This window comes from Cimex lectularius, unplaced genomic scaffold (assembly GCF_000648675.2).
Source record: "Cimex lectularius strain Harlan isolate CLEC.00 unplaced genomic scaffold, Clec_2.1 scaffold194, whole genome shotgun sequence".
NCBI classification, from domain to species: Eukaryota; Metazoa; Arthropoda; class Insecta; order Hemiptera; family Cimicidae; genus Cimex; species Cimex lectularius.
Window position 1 is genome coordinate 515,852 of NW_019392734.1, and position 22,675 is coordinate 538,526.

General features: G+C 33.0%; 3 protein-coding genes and 1 long non-coding RNA gene across 8 annotated transcripts; 1 reads left to right on the top strand and 3 right to left on the bottom strand.

Annotated features, from left to right (window-relative positions):
* Positions 1–745: 745 nt before the first annotated feature.
* On the bottom strand, positions 746–11,654 carry LOC106661062 (kinetochore protein ndc80-like). 2 transcript variants are annotated; one of them, XM_014384188.2, is made up of 15 exons: positions 11,338–11,654; positions 10,983–11,079; positions 10,739–10,906; positions 7,763–7,877; positions 7,327–7,561; positions 4,433–4,578; positions 4,252–4,357; positions 4,074–4,186; positions 3,871–4,003; positions 1,889–2,094; positions 1,609–1,827; positions 1,324–1,428; positions 1,123–1,256; positions 915–1,063; positions 746–847 (listed from the first exon to the last, which is right to left on the bottom strand). In XM_014384188.2, exons 2-14 carry the CDS (start codon positions 11,069–11,071, stop codon positions 964–966), a joined length of 1,869 nt encoding a protein of 622 aa, XP_014239674.1. In that variant the 5' UTR covers positions 11,072–11,079; positions 11,338–11,654; the 3' UTR covers positions 746–847; positions 915–963. The 2 variants fall into 2 exon arrangements, with proteins under 2 accessions (XP_014239674.1, XP_014239676.1); XM_014384190.2 differs by lacking the exons at positions 746–847; positions 11,338–11,654 and adding an exon at positions 11,174–11,289 and having other exon boundaries at positions 872–1,063.
* Positions 11,655–13,440: 1,786 nt separating this feature from the next.
* Positions 13,441–15,221, bottom strand: LOC106661063 (zinc finger protein 622). The gene is made up of 3 exons (XM_014384191.2): positions 13,887–15,221; positions 13,729–13,824; positions 13,441–13,666 (listed from the first exon to the last, which is right to left on the bottom strand). The coding sequence occupies exons 1-3, from the start codon at positions 14,837–14,839 to the stop codon at positions 13,555–13,557; spliced, it is 1,161 nt and encodes a 386-aa protein (XP_014239677.1). The 5' UTR covers positions 14,840–15,221; the 3' UTR covers positions 13,441–13,554.
* Positions 15,222–16,045: 824 nt separating this feature from the next.
* LOC106661253 lies at positions 16,046–17,975 on the top strand. Of its 4 annotated transcripts, XM_014384537.2 has the most exons (5): positions 16,059–16,299; positions 16,768–16,875; positions 17,034–17,255; positions 17,326–17,583; positions 17,639–17,893. In XM_014384537.2, the coding sequence occupies exons 3-5, from the start codon at positions 17,145–17,147 to the stop codon at positions 17,813–17,815; spliced, it is 546 nt and encodes a 181-aa protein (XP_014240023.1). In that variant the 5' UTR covers positions 16,059–16,299; positions 16,768–16,875; positions 17,034–17,144; the 3' UTR covers positions 17,816–17,893. The 4 variants fall into 4 exon arrangements, 3 of the variants coding, with proteins under 3 accessions (XP_014240022.1, XP_014240021.1, XP_014240023.1); XR_001339658.2 differs by lacking the exon at positions 16,768–16,875 and having other exon boundaries at positions 16,046–16,299; positions 17,305–17,583; positions 17,639–17,904; XM_014384536.2 differs by lacking the exon at positions 16,768–16,875 and having other exon boundaries at positions 16,046–16,299; positions 17,326–17,466; positions 17,639–17,975.
* Positions 17,976–20,186: 2,211 nt separating this feature from the next.
* LOC112126929 lies at positions 20,187–22,602 on the bottom strand. Its single transcript, XR_002910315.1, has 2 exons — positions 22,315–22,602; positions 20,187–21,309 (listed from the first exon to the last, which is right to left on the bottom strand). It is a non-coding gene; the product is annotated as an uncharacterized LOC112126929 (long non-coding RNA).
* Between the last annotated feature and the right edge of the window lie 73 nt (positions 22,603–22,675).

The window sequence follows — 22,675 nt, forward strand, 5'->3', positions numbered from 1 at the left end:
ATTCGAACCCACGACCTTCAGCTCAATATGCCACTGATCTAACCACTCGAGCAATCGTGACTTGGCTTTTTAATTTCAACCAACATAAAAAGATTAATTAATTGAAAGAAGTAATTTGGTCAATCAGACCACTAAAAATATAATGGATTTAATAGTAAAACGAAGTATAACTTCACAGCTCCCCGTGCCACTTCATGTCGCCGAGAATCGAATCCTGATTACACATTTGAAAAATGGCAAAAAGGAGGGAAAATTGAAAAAGGTTGTAGGTTGAGATGGGGAGTTGAGGTCTGAGTGGCTTGAAGTCACGATAGCTCAAGTCGTTAGAGCAGCGGCGTATTGAGCCGAAGGTCGTGGGTTCGAATCCCACTCATGACACTAGCTTTTTAATTTTAACCAAAACCTTACATAAAAATTAATTGAAAGATTTTTGGTCAATCAGACCACTAAATATAATGGATTTATTAATAATTATTTGAAGAACCAATACTTCACTAACATCTCTCCATGGCCGCTTCAAGTTCGTCGAGAATCCAAAACGATTACACGTAATTTGATATGAGGCAAAAAAAAGAGAGTAATTTGGAAAAGTTGTAGGTTGAAATGAGTTGGTGTCTCGGGGAACCGAAGTCAAGATAGCTCGAGTGGTTAGAGCAGCAGCGTATTGAGCCGAAGGTCATCGGTTTGCGTCCCGCTCTTAAACTTACACTTTTCATCTCAACCACACTTTACATAAAACTACATATCGCATTTTAAAATAAATTTATTTGACATATACATATATTACATTAAACACAAACAGACAAATATGTACATTGTATTATCCAGATATTTCAGGATCCTACAACTGAAAAATTGAAAATGGTTTTAATTAACAAATTTTTAATTGCCTATTTGCATATTAAAGTACTTACTTGAAAAAGTAAGGAAAAAAGTTTAATTAACTTATTTAAAATTATACATTTAAATTGTATATTTATCGTAGAATTTAGTTTTCAGTTGGCCAATAATACACGTCGCCCTCTCCACAAAGAAATTCATCGTTTTTTTAATATTTTCAACCCTGGGAACAAAGTAAAACATCACATTTAGAATTAGAATAATAATTGCATGTTTTCATACTTTTTCTTCTTCTCATTCACGACGGCTAATAAATCTTCCAAATTTTCGGCTGACTGTTTGGTCAGCTCCTTTCTTTTCAGATCTTTCTGTTTCGTGACATATTCTTCAAGCTTCAAATTCAATTCTTCCAATTTCTGTTAAAAAAAAAAAAAAATTAACCTCAATTCTCACTGCATTTTAGTCAAATCAAGCACTACCGACCTTTTCTTGTGCAATTTTAGTCTCTTCCATTATACTTTTCAAAGAATTTAATGTAGACATTTTTTCCTCACAACATTTCTCTAATTTGTTGATGACAGATAATGCCTGAAACATAATTTGAAAAATAAAATATATTTTACTTATAATTAAGACTTCTCACAGTGAGGTGTGCGTTTAACCGTAAGCACTTATACTAAAAACATTTTTTGCTCATAAATGAATAAAAATAGCACAACAGTGCATCCATGATGGACGTAATTACAAGAATAAATTTAATTAAAATACCTCAGTAATTTTATCCTCAGTTTCTTTTACTTTAGCCTCTGTTATGGAATAGCTTTCGCTGTATTTATGTTTAAGGTGCATTAATACATTTTGTACTGAAAGAAAATTCTCCAGATCCAATTTATTCACGACATTCTCCAGCACGGCTTTGTCCAATTCTGGCTCCACCATTAAACACTTGGCTAGGTTAATGTTGTAGTTTCTTATATTATCCTCCAACTGGAAAGTAAACCTCCACGATTATTTATTTTTATAAACGATAAAAATAATTTTGGCCTACCTCTGTCTTAAGCTTGGCAACCTTAAGATCCTCGTTGAAAAGTAATTCCTCATAGTCGAGGATGTATTTACGGTCAACTTCAATTTCTTGTTGGACGGCTGACTGGATTCGCTTCAAATTCTCAATGTCTGTATGAGATATTCGTTGTTCCTTCACCATTTTGAGTATCACAGATTTTTCATTTTTTTTCATCTCCAGTTCTTCTCCTAGAAAAAAAGATAAGTAAAATTTTAACTAAAAACATAAATGAACAAAAGAACAATTATTTGCATAGTGGTTTTTGTCTGATAAAAAAAGTAAGTAAATAAAAGATGACCTTGAGTTAAATATAAAAGAATAATCTAATCTTATGACATTTCTGTATAATGCTGTGAAGTGTAAAGTAATTTGAGAGTTCTAAAATGGCTTGTGCTTCAAGTATTCCCACAAATTAAAATTTAATGAGGAAAAGAAATAAATAAAAAATTTGGAAAATAAAAAAATTACTTTTATTATAAAAAATAAAATAAAATAAGAAACTGCTCTGAACTAAAATGAAAAGAATGAAAGCGCAGGAAAAATGAACATAATTGCTTCTCTTAGCATAAATAAAATATATAAAGCTTTTTAAACCTATTTTAATAATTTTATCAAACAAAAATTTATCTATTTCAATTCAACAATTTAGCTTTCCTTTTCCTATTTATCCCTTTCTATATAATCCTGAAAGAATAATCTGGCCGAACCATTACTTTCCCTTCGTCAGCTCTTTTCACCTCAAAGAAGCCAACACCTTATACAAAAATGTCTTTTCTATACCGACTTCCTTCCCCACCCCTTCAAAATCCAACATATATAAACATAAAACAGCACCATCAACACAACACAAGAATGGCACAATTACACAGAAGATAAACACTTTGAGTGAGTAGAAATACTTTGATTGAATATAAAAAAATATATTTTGCATTGTATAAATTCACTTTTTCCACATCCTAAATGTATTTTTTAAATGTAAACAATGTTTGTAAATCCCAGGCCTTGAAGATGATCTCAATAAAGATTGAAACGTTGGCACGATAAAGAAAATGTTTTTCTGAAACCTACATCACACCAGACCGCATCTCACGATTTCTGAATATTTATCTATTTTTTTATATGATTTTTTTTTTAATGAAAGGAGTGGCGCACTCCCAGAAGATGGACAAGGAAATTATTTCTTTTCACAGAAAAAAGGGAATTGACTCACCGGATGGTACCAAGTATTTTCATGGAGGTCCAAACTCGGAATGCCCTTTTATTTTTGTTTTCTTGCAACGCCCTATTGATAGGGAACCCGGATCATGGGAGCGATTGGAATGCGCCTCTGACAATTTTGTTTATTTAAATTGGTGAAATGGGATTTTTTTTAAAAAGAATGTCTTGCCTTTACAGAAGTCTGGTGCCCAAAACGACCGAAAATAACCAAAGTATAATAAATATATTTATCTCCCCTTGAGTCATTGGTCAACAACCATAATTTCTTCCACTGTGACCTAAAAGATCTATCATGGAATAGTTTGGAAGTTGAGCACTTTCCAGGGTTCTTCTTTGCTAATTTCCCTAAGCATTATTACCACCTTTTCAAAGAGGCTGTACTATTTCCAGGGTATAACTTTGCAGTTATAAAGGACATGAGTCAAAGTTCTGCTTTTTTCATGATGTATTGGGCATGGTTCTGTCTCAGTTTGAAAATTGATAGTGTAAGACTAGATATTTCGCTAGGTCAAAATTAGGACTTTGACGCCTTCACCATGTTCCAAGTTAGAACCATCTATAAATCATAATAAAGCCTCCCTCCCTAATTAATTTCAAATTTATATTATTCCAAATATCTCTTATCCTTATTATTTGTAAAGATTTAGTTTCCTGCCTAGGATTATTATAAAAGTGTTGCAAATAATCAACATTTACATGATATTTTACATGTAGCATCAAAAAATTAAATAAATACACTCTCGTACTTAATTGTTCCACACGTTTTTCTTTGTATTCTATATTTTCCTTCACTTGACTATTCCTGGCTTTCAGTGTTTCTATATTTGTTTTATGGTGTTCTATTTGAACATCGATTCCTGGGATCTCTTCCTCAAGTTGCTAAAAACAAAATCAGAAATTAAACTGTAAAAAAAAACAATTATTAAAATGCATGTTGTGTTTGACGTACCACAACATTATCATAAAGTGTATGCTTTTGCATTGCAATCTCTTCGTATTTTTCTTCGATTGCATACATTTCAGCTTCAACGATTTTCAGTTTATCCAAAATATTGTCCTCGGCTGAAATCACAATTTGTCGAACGTGAAATACATTTTTTTCCCTATGATTTCGCTACAAGGCTTACTGTGAATCCTGATAATTTTTTCGTCCAGTTGCTGTTGGAGCTTTTCATAGTGGGGCGAGTTGGACAAGAGCAAATTATACGATTCCAATAAATATGGTATCATCTCCTGAAATTTATATATTAATCACAACCAGAAACTAATTTAGCTATTAAAATAAAAAGTAGTAAAACTCTATGTTACTTTAAAATTCCAAAAATCGCCAACATCTTCACCCTCAAAATTTGATGGGAATAGTAAATTGATTGGATTTTGATTTATGCATTCAACACATGTTGTTAAGAAATGGAGAAGTCCCAGAGCATGCATCCAGGAATGAGGTGTATTCACTGTAAAACAATTATTTAATAATTAATTATTTTAAACAGTGGAAGAGAGTCAGTGGCTGGCTCACACTGGAACCAACTTAGTCCGATTGCAAATAAAGACAAACTCGTCCAATGTGAGCTCTCACTTTGGAACAAACGTCAAGAGTCATTTGTCAGTCAGTAGTTTGAATTAAAAGAATTGCTTTTTCTATGTCTAAACAATCCAAACAACTTCATATCAACAAGTAAGCGCACTAAAGCCTCCTATCCTACGGGAACAGAAATTTGTAAAAAGAGTAAATTCGCTTGAAAAGGGGGTGGACGATGATAGCCCTCGTCTATTGTGCCCATCCTGTACAGAAATATTGTACATAGTTGCGAGAAGGGAATGAATCTAAAATAGTTTGTTCTTTTACTGCCAACACCCTCCTACTCCACCATGGACTTTCAAAAAATTCTCATCCAAAAGAGGATATTTTTTTAGGTGAGAGGTCTGGAAAATAGTGAGGGTGAGGCAGAACGTGCTAATCAAGATCCAACAGTTTCCATGTTGTCACATGTGAGACATGAAGTTGAGCATTTTCGTGTAACAGGCCTTTTCCGATTGACCAAAGCCATGAATAATGCTAATTGTTAAAGCATTACTTCAATTTCAGAGAAATAAATTTTGAAATTGACTGGTATGCCAGGATTCAAGAAGCTGAAGTAAATCAGTTCAATGAAACCCGACAAATAGTCACAATCACCTTTTTTTGAAAAGTTGGGGGCTTGGTTAAATGTGGTGTTCTCTTCATGTCGAGCCACTGTCCAGAACATCTTCGGCTTGGCAGAGAATCCACTTTCATCATAAGTAACATTTCTATCCAGAAAAGGTTTGTTTCTGTTTCGGCAAAGAAGTGGTGCACAAATTTCATAATGTTTAATGCATGAAGAACCCAACTTTCGAGCTTTTTCACCTTTTCAACTGCCTTAAGGTGGCCAGCAATGGTCGATTTGCTAACTGAACAGTTCTCAGCCAATTCTCGAACATTGCTCTGGGATTTTCTTTGACCAAAGGCCAAGAAAACTTCTTTACTTAAGGTGGCCATTCACGATCACTCCAAATGGAACTGCGCCAAGCCGTACAGCTCCATATGGAGTGCCTCTAATTTGAGGGGGCATTCACGCTGCCCGCTCCACAGCCAGTCGCTCCAAACGTCAACCAGTGAATTACCTTCTCAAAATGGATGACGATCTCTTGTGCTACTCTTCTGTTTATTTACATATTAAAAGCAAAAAATTGAAGAGGAAATGGTGTAAGAAGTGGCTCCTGAACAGAAGCCGTAATACCCACATCAATTTGATGAAAGAACCTTCCCTTGAACCCGCTGACTGGAGGAAATATTTAAGGATGGATGAAACGTCTTATTTATTCATTATATTTAGTGTTCTATTGACCAAATTACTTCTTTCAATTAATTAATCTTTTTTGTAAGGTTTTGGTTGAAATGAAAAAGCTAGTGCCACGAGCGGGATCTGAATCAATGGCCTTCAGATAAATACGCTGCTGCTCTACCACTTGAGTTATTGTGTCTTCGATCCTCTCCGACACCAAAAAAATGGCAAAAAGAGAGAAAATTCGAAAGGTTGTAGGTTGAGATGGGGAGTTGGTGTCCGAGTGGATCGAACTATCTAAGTCACGATAGCTCAAGTGGTTAGCGCTGCGGCGTATTTAGGCGAATGTCGTGGATTTGAATCCCCTCGTGACACATTTTTTCATTTCAACCAAAACCTTACAAAAAAAAAGATTAACGTCTTATTTATATTTCCTCCAGCTTGTTACTCCCTTTGTTAGAAAACAAAAGACAGTCATGAGAGAAATCATCACTCTACATGAAAGGTTGGCAACCACATTACGATTTCTCGCTACAGGGATGAATTATAAAGAACTTAAGTTCTCTACTACGATTTCTGATCAACGTTAGGGGTTATCAATACCGCATCCTTTGTTTTGAAAACGTCGACCAACTGGTTGAGGATCGAATTTCTTTTATTTCTATCGTGGTAATCATCAACCACTTTCCATAAACATGGTAAACTTTCATACAATTCAATCATCTCAACAATAAAATCACGATTGGATGTCATTATCAATAAAAAATAAACGTTTTTGACTTTTTGGAATCATCACTCCAAAAAGCAAAAAGTAGTTAAGCGCATACGCTGAATGTTCTCTGATCGCTTAGCACATAGAGTGTCATACCCACTTACTATACCCGGAGAGCCAAACATTGGGTATCACAGTCAAAGGGTCAAAATCACTTTACAATAAATTGTACAAAATAATTTCAACTAAAATTTCAACAATTGTGCCGATTCAAACCCAGAACTGGTGTGGCAAATAACCAATTCTAACCACTCGACCGCTGCGGTTCCCTTATTGAAATGCAACAAACAGTTTTAATAAAATTGAAAAGATTCTTTTCATTTTTAATTAAAAAGTCTGACAAATTTTATTGTTACATTAACTCCACTATATATATTTAATTTCTAAGGTTCTTCTTATTTCTGATGTATCTAACAGAAGCACGTAGTTTTTTCACCTCAACATCATCACAAACACATTATTTTCTTTACTTTTTGAATTTTTTAAATTCAAAATTGTCTAAATTAAAAGAAAAATTATCCTGAGCACAACTTTTATTTTTCTTATAAAATGACTCAACATTATTAGAAGATAGGACGATAAGTGCAAAAACACACAATATAAAATATATTAAAAAAACTCACCTGATATCAGCCAGGATTTTTCTACTTTTCCTCTATACGACATCTTTTTGCAAATAAATTGCAATTCTGTGATATAGTTCTGTTTGTCGATTGATATGGAAGAGTCGAGGCACTGGAGCAAATAATTGACCAATTCTATGAAGAGCCTGAGAGAAAGAGGCTTGATCGATCCGTTCACTCCTAACGTCATCAAGATATTATGGCCCTCGGGAACAGTGCTCAGAAAATACTCGATCTGCCGGGGGACAGATAATTACATTAAATTGCGAGAGTGATGAAGACAAGTTCCGACATTCCACCAGTGTGTCTGATAGAATACTAATTTTTAACATAGCAAAATGCTGAACTTCGACTGTCAGAAAAAACCTGATAGAATCAGGCAAGGCTAGAACTAGAAATTACATTAAATCTTATAATAATCTGAAAAAGAACATGCCTTCTCTTTAGCCATCATTTGCCATTCTTTATCTTGTAAAGGCCGGTTGTCCCTTTTAGACTTTGTCCCGCCCATGCTGCTCATTCTCGATGAATTGGTGCTCAACGTATTAGCTCTGAAAATTCAAATTTTTAATAACCTACAATTATTTACATTTTTTATCTTTTTATTTTTAAAAGTATATTTAGAAAAGATAACAAAATATTACATTTTTTGTTACAAAATAACAAAACTTGTAATGGCATGAACTAGTCGTCTGCCAGTTGACCCTTAATATTTACACTTAAATTAACATACAAATTATAAACTTAACATAAAATTATCTCTGCAATTCAGTTTATCTATAATATATCTATACAAACTAAACCAATCTTTCCCATTTAAAAGGTCTATACACTCGCGGAATGTCAAACGGCATCTGTGGAACCAAATTAATCTAACGTTTTCTAAAGTTGGACAAACTGCCAAAAAATGAAACAAATCGTCCACCGTTTTTAGTTTACAGATATGACATGCTTGGCCTCTTTCCTCCAACCAAGGCTTACAATTTAAATACAATAATTGACCTCTCGCATGAAAAACAACCTTGATCAAATTCCAGTTGTCTTCCTTGTACAAGTAATTGTCTCCAAGATCGAAATCCAATTCCTTGTATATTAATTAGTAAGTAGAACATTGCACTTTTCTTAAACATTCTTCTTTATGATTAGTTTCTACTGTCTGCAATAATAGTACTGCCTGTCTGTAAAATTTATACGAGAACTATTGTGTACCAGAAGACAACACTTCGAATTCTTTAAACCAAAAAATGTTTTGTTTTTTTTAAATTATCTCCTGCACAAGGAGGTAGGGCAAACAATCCTGTTTCAGACCCAAAACCGGCTGTATATTATTTAAATAACTCCTCAACATATACACAAAGGTCTAAAGCCTAATTCCAAATAAATAAAATAACTTGGTGTATAATAGGGAGAGCCAAACAACTTATTAATAAAAAAAACAAAGAAGTTTTTCTATTAAGGAATTGGCCGTTTAACTGTATCAGTAATTCAGATTTGCTGACAATCATTTGTACTTGGCAGTTTCTAGACTGTATACCCACCGTTTCTGCATGGAACTGAATGATTTCGGCTGTTTCTTGGCGCATACCTTTGTTCTATTATTGCTTCTAGTAATAACAAGGATTTAACGTAATATTGCTACATTATTAGTGAACTAGGCAAGAGAATTATTTGCAAGGTATGGGTAATTAGAGGAATATATTATGCAGCTACCCTGTAGGTACCCTACTCTGTGGTACCCCAGCACAGATATTGCTGACACTAAATATCACATTTCCGCACTTTACTACAAAAGTGTGATTTGTTAGGTATGATTGAACAGTTATTTATAGTGTGCTAGGGAGTTGTGTTTTTATTTTAGCATTCCCTGATGCCAGGTCAAATGCTTGTTTTGTCCTAGGAACAAATACTCAGAACCCATGGGAAAATACACTAGTAGTATCTTCCAAGCTGAGATTCATGCAATCAAAAGATGTACCCAACTCAACCTAACTAAAGGGTACAAAAACAAGGATATAGCTATCATGTCAGATAGTCAAGGAGCCATCAAAGCACTAAGCTTAAATATTAGTTCAAGGAGGATAAAACTTTAAATTTACTTTTTAGAGGAACATCTCCTTTATTAAGAATACCGTTCCAGGTTATATTCAATTCTTGTTTAGCAACCCTAAATTTATTGGCCAAATGCATATTGAAGGAAAGTAGAGGAGTCAACGTTACTTCTAAATTCACTAATTTCGTGGTCCGCTTGACCAATTAATATATTATAATTAATTAACGTTTTTAGAAAAATAGCAAAAAGGAGGGAAAATTCAAAAGGTGCAGTTGAGATGGGAAGTTGGTGTCCTAGTGGATCGAGGTCACGATAGCTCAAGTGGTAGAGCAGCAGCGTATCAAGCCGAAGATCGTGGGTTCGAATCCCGCTCATGCCGTTGACTTTTTTTATCTCAACTAAAAACCTTAATTAATTATAATATATTAATTGTTAAAGCAGACCACGAAATTAGTGAATTTAATGATTTGGATTGAAGTATACTTCACTAAAGCTCTCCGTGGCCATTTCATTTGTTATCGAGAATCCAATCCGATTACATGACATTTGAAAAATGGCAAAAAGCAGGGAAAATTCAAAAGGTGCAGTTGAGATGGGAAGTTGGTATCCGAGTTGATCGAGGTCACGATAGCTCAAGTGGTAGAGCAGTGGCGTATCAAGCCGAAGATCGTGGGTTCGAATCCCGCTCGTGCCATTGACTTTTTTATCTCAACTAAAAACCTTAATTAGTTACACCTAAATATTATACCTTTTACTACCTCTATTCTTTCATTTTCTAAAAACCATCGTTCATTCTTTGATGGCCTACTGCCATTACCGACATTTCTAAACACCATAAACTTAGTTTTATTCAAATTTACTGACAAATTCCACAGTTGACAGTATTCATACAACCTGTTTGAACTGGTTCAGTACTCATCAAAATTACATCATCTGCAAACAGTTCAATTATTTACATATTTATACATAAAGCACTTGGATGAATCATAGAAGTGTTAAATAAATAGCAGGTCTCTAAAAAGAATAAAATTCTTCAGAAAGTCTTAAGTTTTATCTATTAAATTAATCTCAATTTTACTTCAATTACCTCCTCCCACTGAGAAAAATTTTTACAAAGTTGTTTTAAAAAACAAAAATCTTATTTTTATAAGTTATAAACCAACCGATAAAACTACGCAGACCGAGATGCTCGTCAGTACCAAATTAATATCTTGTGTACATGTAAGACTGGACGAATAAACATTAGTGTATTCTTTATAAAAAGTTGAATTAAATCAACCAAATAACAAAACACTGAAGCTCAAATAAATAAGATTTTGTAAATTTCAGTAATTGACTTTTTGGAAGACCCGATTTTCATACCTGCTAGGCCTATCTGTGAAGGTTTGGCGACGTTCGCTCTGCGGCGTCATTTCACCCATCCTGGTGGAGCTTTTCGATCTGGACGAAACAGCCGAACCGGGCATTCTGGCCACGTTGATCGAGTCATAAGAGCTCGCTCTGACCGGAATGCCAGATGTCCGTTCTTTCCTGTCAAAAAAAAAAAAATAAATAAATAAAAAAATAAAAATTACAGCGTTTATTTATATAAACTATGAGTTGTTACCTTGCACTTTCAAAATCTTTTGTACTGCTCAACCTACTGTTGCCTCTCATCGTCACAGATGACCTCCTACCCAGGGACGCTTTCTTCATGATTGAAGCTGACAAATTTATACAAAATTAAACCGTTTAAAAGTTTCTTGCTTTGTTCAATTTTATATATTACTTATTTACATCAGACTGATCAACTTTTACCTTTGCCTTAAATGTCAAACTGAATATTTAAAAACTGAACTAATACAGAACAAAGTTATTATAGTTATAACTTAGTGTTTATTGTATGTATTAGCATATTTTCAAGTGAACCTATGTATATTTCGTTTTACATTTTCGTTCGACATCTTGTTAAATGTATTTACCTGTTTAGTTTTTAAAAAAATCCTAGAATTGGTCGTTCGACAATACAACTCACACGACTTATAACTTGATAAAACAGTCTTACAAAAACAAGGAACAGCAAGTTAACTGAAAAGAACAGAAGGCGGGAGAACAAAAGTAACGAACAATAAGCGGCGGCGTTCTCAACTACTGATAACCGAAAATTTCAAAATTTAAACTTCAAAGTAACTAACAAGTTTTTATAAAAGAAGTTTTACATTTTTACAACAGAGAATAAGAATTTGTTTTGGCTAGAATCTTAGACGTGAAAATATTGCAGAAAAACTAATTGGCAGATAGAGTCTCAAAAAGGAATTTATTATATATTATAATATAAAATATATGAATACACCCAAGACCTTAGATTAAAAAAATAATTAATTGATATATAAACATATTATATTGTTTATTATTATTATTTTATTATTGTTATTATTATTTTAGATATTTTGTTTATATACTACTTAAATTGTTTATCACTTCGTGATTTGTATTCTTTGTAAATGGATCTTTGATCTGTAAGTATATATCTAAATAAATAAATAAATAGCTTTTTATTATATAGAGCTGCAAAAAGGAATTTATTATATATTATTATGTAAAATATATAAATAAAACCAAGAACTTAGACTAAAAAAATAATTAATTGATACATACAGTTTATTGTTTATTATTATTAATGTTTTTGCTATTGTTATTTTAGAAATTTTGTTTATATACTATTTAAATTGTTTATAACGTCGTGATTTGTATTCTTTGTAAATGGATCTGTAATCCGTATGTATGTTAATAAATAAAGGGCTTTTTATAAGGAAGATTTATATTTATTTATTTTATAAATTTATTTATTTTATACATATATTTACACGATGGACAAAATTAATGCATCACCCTTAAGTTTTCACATATTTAAGTCTATTCATATTTTTCATACCAAAAAGAAGTTTGGTTGTAAAAACAAAACTTAAAAAAAATTGAGTCAAGGAAAAAACAGAAAATTCAAAAATAAATAAAAATGCAAAAGAAAATTTTTTGTCTCCGTTATGATGACGGATGAATCTATTGTCTCCCTTGTACAAATAAATTATGAACAGAAGAAATATTCATCAAACATAACACCGTAATCCTGTGTTATACTTGTAACTTCCAGGACTAAACAGTTTCCACATCATTTTTTAAATTAGTTGGAATTGGGAAAAATTAATCAATAATTTTACCTTCTTACTACAAGTTAAAAACAATTGTAGTATGCACTTAAACAAGAAAATTTTACGTTTTGAATATGAAATACTTAAGCATGTCAGAACTAAACAGCAAGAACACGCAGACTTGACCATTGATTTTGAGAAAATTGCAATTTTCAGATCCTTACCTTTACTTATAAGACATACATTTGTACCAAATATCACATTTCTACTTATATAGGAAGTGACATTATTTTGATGATGAGACTACCCACTCCTTCCATAAGTGAAATTAATTTTGGAAAAATTGCCACTTTTACATTTTTACAATATAAGACCTACCTTGTAACAAATTTCATGGTTCTACCTATACGGGAAGTACCTTTTAATTTTGATGGCAAGACTACTTTCCACTAAAGCAGCACTAATTTTTAGAAAATTGCAATTTTCAGATTTTTTCCTTTACTTACTATATAAACCCCACCTTTTTGCCAAATTTTACGTTTCTAGCTATTTGGGAAGTACGTTATAATTTTGATGATCAGTGAGTCAGTCAGCAACAAAAACGTAAATTTTGAAATTCTCCCATTTCAAAAGACAACATTAAGTGCTCAAATTTTTACAATGTTCTAAGCGACCCAAGCTTAATTTATGTTTCAAATTTCAAAAGCCCAACTTAAGAAGAAGCAGTGATAAGAGGGTGAGAAAAGCCGGTTGAATTGGTTCATGTAAAGATACACGACAGCTTGCTCAGATCAAATACAGAATAAATAAAAAGTGTTGTATTATTTATTTCAACATAATTCCAGCTGTTGTATTATATTAAAATCAATTAACCCAAAATTTACTATTTTCAATGTGTTTATGTGTAAAAAATTAAGTTTGAATTCAACATTCAATGTAACATAACAATATATATACATTTTATAAACCTCAGTTAAATAATAAAAATAAATATATATACTATGTATTTATACACATAAACATAGAGAACACCCAAAAAGTAACATTTACTCAGAAATTAACTTGGGGTCTGAAATGCTTTTGCAGCTTGTTCGCCTTGACTCCGACCTGCATGTAAAACTTGCCCTGAATCAATGTCATGCGTTTTGTATCTTTCATCCTCCTAAAATTTTTTTGACGAATTAGACAAAACATACAAAATTAATGTTGAATTATATTAATTACCTTGCAAGCGCTTGATTAGTTTCTTTCCATTGAACTACCTTGTACGATTTGAAATTTTTCGAACGAGTCACAGGAGTAATAGGACCTAACCTTTGTCTGAAAAAGAATTGCACAATATTAGAACAGTTCATAATTGTGCTAAAGTTAGTAACGCTAACCTATAATATGGTAATAAACTTCTATGGCCGATCGTGGCACCCGAAGGCAATGCCAACTGATAATCAGAACCATCCAATTCCATATTTTCAATCTCTTCATCAATATTCACTTCATCGTTGTGGTCTGGATAGCTAGTCGCATAGTTATAATAATGAGAGTATTCAGCAACTGTAGGACCTTCGTATAGTATTTTGCAGTGTCCTTTGTCTCTCATGTGTGTCTGAGCCGCTTCCATTGAATAGAACTCCTTGCCACGAAAATTGCACCATAAACACATGTAGTATTTACAGACTTTCTCGCCTAAATGTAACAAAAGGCCCATTAGATCTACATTGAACGACTTGTCCGGAATGAAGAACGAATGGTCGATAAACATGTGATTGAGATTTTCCTCCATCGAAGGACTGTGGTGGGCACAAAACAGGCAATTGTCTTTAAGAATCGGATTGTTTTCGCTTATTTCTTCCATTTCTTCTACATCTTCCATGTCATCCCATTCGTCCGAGTCGACTTCTTCAATGTCGGAATACTCTTCTATGTTAGTCTGCTCATCCTCAATTTCGGGGTGTCGTTTGCTCTCCCTTTCCTTGTACTCTTTCGGCTTAGCCGGCTCCGAAATACTGTTCAACCCATGAGTCTCTTCGTTTTCCGAGTTTGCAAGGGTGAATTTCTCTTTGTGCTTTTTCGAATTCAAATGGTTTTCGAACGCCTTGTTGCAGGAAAAGGCTTTCCTGCAGATCTTGCAAAACGTGGACGTGTCCTTTGAATTTTCCTCGTTGTTCAACCGCTGCTGAATCACCCTCAGTTCGAAATCTTCAGCAGTGACAGGTGGCAAATGTACGACTTTCCTTTTTAAATTGTACCTGTGCCAGTCTGTCTTGTAGTGCTGCCTTTGGATTTCTGCACTGGCGAATGCAACTCTGCAGCTTATACAAGTGAAAGAATTGGACATTTTACAGTACAAGCGTAAAAATATCACAGGAAATCAGGTTATTGTAAAATGTAAAGTGACACTTTCAAAGTTTTTCGAAATTACTTTCAAGCGTGCTCTGTCCGGTTTACACCAAAACCAGAACACTTGCTGACTGCTCAATGCTGGCTGGTGGCTGCTGAGGCTCAGTGTTGACTGTTGAGGTGCTGAGGGTTACCTACCAGGCTGGATCCATCAAAGCCGAAAAGGGATTTTTGCTTAAAATTTAGGGTAAATAAATTTTATTGATTGAAATTTGAAAATGTTCTTTTAATGTAAATAAATTATGACCGGATGAAATACTCATCGAACATAACACCGTCATCCTATCTTATAATCCCCTGAACTAAACAGTTTCCACATTATTTTTATTAAAAAAATTTAAAATTACTTACGTTAGAATTGGCAAAAATTTACCTTTTTTTACCTTTGAACCCTCGGGGTGCCGATGTTTTTGCCAATAAGCCCATTTTTAAGTATGCCGGGTTTGAATGCAGGGCCGCTGGATTCGAACCTGGGACCTTTACCTTACAGTGATGAGCGACGCCCCTCTTTACCTTTCTTTTCTTACTAAAAGTTAAAAACAATATTGTGGTATGCACATTGCCACAAAAGAGGATTCATCTTAAAATGGACCCTTAATGAGTTCAAAACTAGGTGGAACAATATGACAAGTATGAGACACACGAAGAGATTCATGTAAGGACCATCCGCAAAACTTACAAAAGAATTACTGGAAAGCTACTGCAACCGAACCTGGATTCTGGTTGGACTCCTGACAGGACACTGCCACTTAAGAATGCAGAACAGACAGAAGAAACACTGCAGATACTACCAGGAAGAGTTATTTACATTTATTCACATTTTGCATACCAAAAATAGGTTTGGTTTTAAAAATAAGATTTTAAAAAATTTATGCAGCTTTAATAGTACTGAGCAACAAATTTAGTTTTTAACATCACAAACTATCTCTTCACTGAGACGCTTCAAAAAAAGTTGTTAATAATGTTATAAACACCGGGGTTCCTGGGAGACAGCAGAGCTCTCCAGTCCAAACTAGATTTTTTATGTTTTATTATTATTTAGCAGCCTGAATTTATACACAATTACATAATTTATTTCCTTTTTGTTATACTATTTTCTTTAAAATATTACACAGTAATATTCACAATTGTATGATTTTGTTTATTATTAAATTGTGATTGTTAAAAGAAAACATTCTTAACATTCCAACAAAGTACACATGTGTTTCTAATGTATACTATATTAACTTTTCTATGTTAAAATCCAAATTTTAAACAATGAATTCCTCAATTTTTTTCTCACTGAAACCAAGAAAATTTTTCTCTTTACCAAAAATCCCTTCAGGGTCTGTTTTATGTCGGAAACGACTTCAACTGCCATCACCGCATGCTTCAAAAAGACTATGCACCGAAAATAAGGTAAAATATAAAATTAGCAAGTTCCCTTGTTAAATTATTAGACAACTGCTGTTTTATTGTAATCATCTGAATTTGTTGATTTGACAAAGGGTTATTTACAAGAAAAAAAATTTTTTGTGACCAAATGCAAAAAAATGTTTTGTAAGACACAATTCTGTTTGAAAAAGAAAAAACTGAGTTGATACAGAATTACTAACAATACATATTTTCTTGCATTATAATGCAACTACTCTAAATTATACACCGAAATATATAGTTAAGCATGGCATACGAACTATACAGTTCTTGGTATAATACATAGCCTGTAGTTTGGTCATTTTTTATCATTTTGATGCGCCATCTTCACTAGATTGGTCTGTCAGATGCTTTTTCAACTTCTCACCATCTATGCGTTTTGTGTTAACCTGTTCTGCCTATCTTTGCTGCATTCTCTATCAGAATTGATTTTCAAACCATTAAAACTTTCAGCCAGGACATATACACACAGACCCAAAACAAGATTATGAGAAGTTGAAACATGACAGACCAAACCAATGAGGATAGTACAACCGATGTGATCAGAAAGCTCAATTGCAGGTTCATTATCCAGCAGACCCCAGAGTCTAATCTCAATAGTATATAACACCAAAATTTATATTTAAAAAATATGATATACCAATTTTTTAATATTTTTTTATGTATGCAAAATAAAGAATAATATGCTGAATTAATTGATATAATAAGATAATTTGCAGGAAGTTAACAAAAGTGAACATATAAAATTAATTTATCCAGCTCCTGTAATTTTTTGGAAGAAGGTACAGGAGTTTTTGGAAAAACATTTCTCAGATGAGCCATTTTATCAAATGTTTAAAGTTCAATCAAGCCCCGATGTTTGCCTGGACAAGCGGGAGGCAATATCTGAAACGTTACGAAATAACGTGTCTGTGATTGCTGTCGAATGCTCTTCAGGAAAGGTGTCAGTTTACTGTTTGTAGTGATCAACTTTCCCATTATTAATATTAGTCAAATGTATTTGTCATCTAGTTAGTAGGAGTTTCGCTGAATGGAGTTCTGTACGAAAAAGACTTAGAAAAGCCTATGTACTTTCATAATAAGAAACTGGCAAAAATTTCAGAAATTATTATGGATATTAATAAAGAGTGCGACACGTTTAAAAGATTTTGTGTAAGTGAAATATTCGAATGTAGAAGTCTGGCGGTACATAAAGAATACAGGGGTTTAGGCCTTGGAGGGAAAATTCTCAAAAAGAGCGAAAAAGAAGCAAAAAAGGCCGGATATAAAGTAATGCCTATTTTCATTTATTGTATTAAAATTTTCAAATCAACCCAAATTTCAGGTCATGAAGACTGAAGCCACGAGCACCTACACGTATAAAATCCTTCGGAAACTAAATCACGAAGTGATTTTAGAAAAGAAATACTCAGATTTTTTAACATATGAAAAAACACTAATGGATATCGAACATCTCCCTGAGCATACACACATAAGGATTATGGTGAAAGAATTCAACTAAACCTACCTTTTTGGACAGAGTATACAGTTGTTCTGACACCAATATTAAAATAATTATATTTATGGGACCTACAAAAAAAAAAAAAAAAATTGTGTTTTCTATCCTGATATATACAAGTTTAAACTTGATGTAAAGCCTAGAATTTTATAATTAATTATAATTTTTTTAAAATAAAATAATAAAATTTTGGGCTCAGCATCAATTTTAAACTTCTGTACATCCGGCGCTCTTTCGCCCTTGCACCGGCCCGGGGGCTTCGTGGCTTGCGCCAGACTCTGGCCTACGACACTTGTGTGCCTTATGGATAATTATCAAGGCAAAAAATGACCTAAATGGTTGAATTGCCTTTATAATTAAAAAAAAAAAAAAAAAAAAACTTCTGTACTATGAGAACCCCAAGGCTCTACTTATGAATTTATAAACACCTCAAATTCAAGAAGTAAATTTAAAAGAACTATAAAGTTTTTGTTTCTTATAATTATTAAGCAGGGTTAGTTTATTTATCATATTTGAATGTAAGAATAAAAGGATAGCTGTTGCTAGTCTGACTCCAACTATTTTTTTTTTTTTTTTTTTAACAAAAACACAATAACACTTCTTTTCAACATTCTTTAAAAAAAAAATAAAATTGTATGTCGGGTTTGATTCGAATCCGGGACCTTTACCTTACAGTGATGAGCGCCGTGTCAATGCCTAAACCGTTGCGGCCACCGACGCCCCCGTAACTCCATTATTATTATTGGCCATACAACAAGCCTACCGGAAATGTTTAAATTATGGAACAAAAATTCGAAATTCTAATTGAAGAACAGAAATAAATTTTATAATTTAAAATGGGTTTCTTGCATACATTTGGCCTCACAAATTATTTTAAAAGGTTAAATTGAAGCTTTGGATGGCAATAGGATAGATTAGTTTATGAGTTAATGTTTGGAGTCAAAACTTCAAAGCACTCAGATGGATATGGCGAACCTAAGATAGAAGGTTTAAATGTTAGGTTGTAAAAATGACCTTAGCCATTATAATGCCCTTAAAAATTAATAATAATTATTATTATTGTTAGCTTTTGATATTATTTCAACATTTTACAATATTTTACTATAAGTAAAGATTTTTATTAGCTGCTATAGCAGCATGGAAAAGACCATCTGCAGGACGTCAACCAGACATTTGTCATGTATAAAAAACAAAAACAACTGACGATTAAAAAGAAGAAAAAAAATCTGGGTGTGTTGCTATAAGGCAAACAATGAAAATACCAACTACTAAAATATTATCAATTTANTTTTCTTTCCAAAAGGTAGATTGGGGATGAGGCCAGGAAGACAGAAACAACATTTATTTTCTTGTCGAGCTTTCGTTAGAATATATCGCCTTCATCAGGACTTCTAAAAAATCGTTATACTATATGAACAGGTACATGTGCGGATAACGGAGAGCCGGTAGAACCCTAACACCCGGCTCTTCGTTATCCACACATGTACCTGTTCATATAGTATAACGATTTTTTCGAAGTACTGATGAAGGCGATATATTCTAACGAAAGCTCGACAAGAAAATAAATGTTGTTTCTGTCTTCCTGGCCTCATCCCCAATCTACCTTTTGGAAAGAAAAATATCTATATAAATATATATATATAAAAGAAATGTATAAAAATAAAAAATAAACTTATATCTCTTCCTAGTGAGAAACTCAATTTTAAAAGTTGAAATATTGTACTAGTTCATATAACCATGCTTAACTAGTGTACTGAGCAAGTGCTTGCTTTAAAAAAAAAAAACTCAATAAAGCATTTTGTACTTGTGTGAATGGTAAATGTATATAGTGGAGGATGTGCAAGACCACCTATTCTTGGGATAACAAAAACAACCATAGAATCCTCCATCACAAAATGGATCCAAAAAAGACAAAAGGAGAATTGCATGAAATTTAGAAGTGCTACAACTGGCAAACTCTCTACTGTTAAAGAGTGCTAAACTCGCTGGCATCTGAGAAAACAACTACCTAACATGGTGTATGCAAGATCAATATCATCTTGGTATATGAAGCAACCACTCAATAGAGGCATAATGTGAAAAAAAATTGGAGAAGGATCAAGAAGATTGGACTGAACTAAGTAACTAGGAAAGTATTAGTAGGTAGGAATAAGCTAGAAGGCTGCAGTGCTTGGGTGAAAAAAAACTACTTCTTAGTTTCTATATTTATCATCATCAGCATCATCATATGCCTTATGTCATCCTAATTCAGTTAATATATAGAGCAACTTTAGCTCTAAAACATTTCTGAACATCTCTTCAATTAAAATTACTTTTGATGCAATAAAAAAAATCAATTAATCCTGTCTCTTTCTAAAGGAGTATTTCCAAAATATTTAAAGAAAAGTGATATTTATTTTAGTACATTACTGGGGATGACCCCCAATCAGTAGTCATATTACATATTTTAAATTAAGAAATACAAATAGTGTAACAAACATGAATGAACTAATTATAATCATGACGACAAGCATTTAAACATTTCGTTTTTGAATACATTCAATGAGGATCCAAATATATCTAAATGATGCATGTCACAGATTTCATTAAATGTCTTTTGAAGGTAAGTCATTGTGCCAAATTTCCCACTATTAGTCCTATGAAACTGGGTGTAAAAACTGTTGCTGACGACAATTTGAATTTGAAATGGGCATATAAATTTATCTGACTGAGAAGTTGTGGAAGGAGTAATGACCGTTATCACATTTTGTACAGTTTCAACCGGTCATCATACTCCCATTGAAGTCCTAACTTGTAAATTAGGTATTTAATAGAGTTCCACTGAACTCCTTCAAGTAGACCTTAGATTAAATGCCCCTGGGAAACCAAACCAAGCTACAGTACTCAAGTATGCTCTGAACTAACCCAAAATATAAATATTTTAATAATAATATTTCAGAAATCTGATGTATTTCTCTTAAGGAACCCCAAGCTTCTATTGCTCTGGGCCAGAACTAAACTAACATGCGGAGAGCAAATAAACGCAGAGTCTAATGTTATTCCCAAGTGACCAATCTCAGACACACCACTTGAGATCCCAGCAAATATTGCTTTTTTTTCTTCCCAATTTGAAGGGCGAGCCAACCTTTGATTTATTTTAATGAGTTAGGTTTAGCAGTGTTTCTAGTGCAATTGATGGGACTGTTTTCATCGGTTTGTAAGTTTGCCAGTTTGTATCCCGCCTGATGTTTGGCTAGTTTGTTGTGTTTTGGTCCACCAGATTAGTGAACCGAGGCCTTAATACTGCCATATTTAGCCAATTGGCCATTTTCACTTTTAATCCCCAAGATTTGCCTAGAGTTCTTGTGGTAATCAGTGATAATTTGCTTTTTGGTGTTTAACTTTGTTTTAAACTGTTTTTTAAAAGCAGCATTTCATTAAAGAAGCATAGGACTTGTATTTCTATGTTTCTTTTCTTGGTAAATGCGTTCCTTCTGCTTCTCCTATGGCAAACACTCCTGAAAAATATTTACAAAATGTGTTAGAAATAACTATAGTATTATCAGATTGTAGTTGTTCTATGTATTTACGATTTAAAGGCAATTGGAGTGGTTTTTTCCCCCATAAAAGGGAGAGAGCCGTATTGGGTCTATTTCACCTTGATTCAATATCTCATTTCTTTGACTTTTTTATTTATTTATTGTTTTCTATTAATTTAATTTTATTATTAATGGGTGATAATTTTACTTTGTTTATTTGTTTTATTTTATTTTGCTTTATTCCTTTACCTATGTACTTTTATTCACTTGTTTATTTATATTTTATTTTATATATTTTTTAAAATTTATTTATTTTATCTATACATATATACACATACATACATATATACATTTTATTTTGTTTTATTGCTTTTGGTATATTGTCTGTATGTATATTTTCTTTGGTGATTGATCAGCCTGCTCAGTTTAAATATTTTTCTTTCCAAAAGGTAGATTGGGGATGAGGCCAGGAAGACAGAAACAACATTTATTTTCTTGTCGAGCTTTCGTTAGAATATATCGCCTTCATCAGGACTTCTAAAAAATCGTTATACTATATGAACAGGTACATGTGCGGATAACGGAGAGCCGGTAGAACCCTAACACCCGGCTCTTCGTTATCCACACATGTACCTGTTCATATAGTATAACGATTTTTTCGAAGTACTGATGAAGGCGATATATTCTAACGAAAGCTCGACAAGAAAATAAATGTTGTTTCTGTCTTCCTGGCCTCATCCCCAATCTACCTTTTGGAAAGAAAAATATCTGTATGTATATTTAGTATGTTTTTTTTCCTTTTTTTTTACTTGAAGTTGACATTAAGTTAATATATGTTTTATAGTCAGAGATACATGTGAATGTGTTCCTCTGTTCATGAGGTGGACATGTGTGTATCTGGTGTGTCCGATCCGTAGCCTGGTCAGTTACTTCTAGTCTGCTTTCCAGTCGAATTCCATAAAAATTGAAAAAAAAAAAATGAACCTGACTGAATCTTTGATGTTTGGTAGGTTGTCTACGATGTGCCAATCTTGTTCCCAATCCATCCATATTTTATGTTTTAGGTGTGATTCTAAATACCCACGTAGGTATGGTGTCACTGGAAATTTGGGTGTTTAAATTCCGTATTTTTTAATTTTTATTTTCACGAATGAAGCATTGACGTACTAGAAGGACGTTACGTCATTTAGAGTTGAGAAAAAAGGTGGTTTGTTTTTTAAAAAGCTTCCTAGTCCGTGTTTTTTCATCCGAATTGACGTTTTTCAGTAGACTAATTCTTGAAAATTCCCTTCGGTTTTAAAAATAAAAATGTTTCCTTGTAATTCGAATAGACGGCCACCGATCC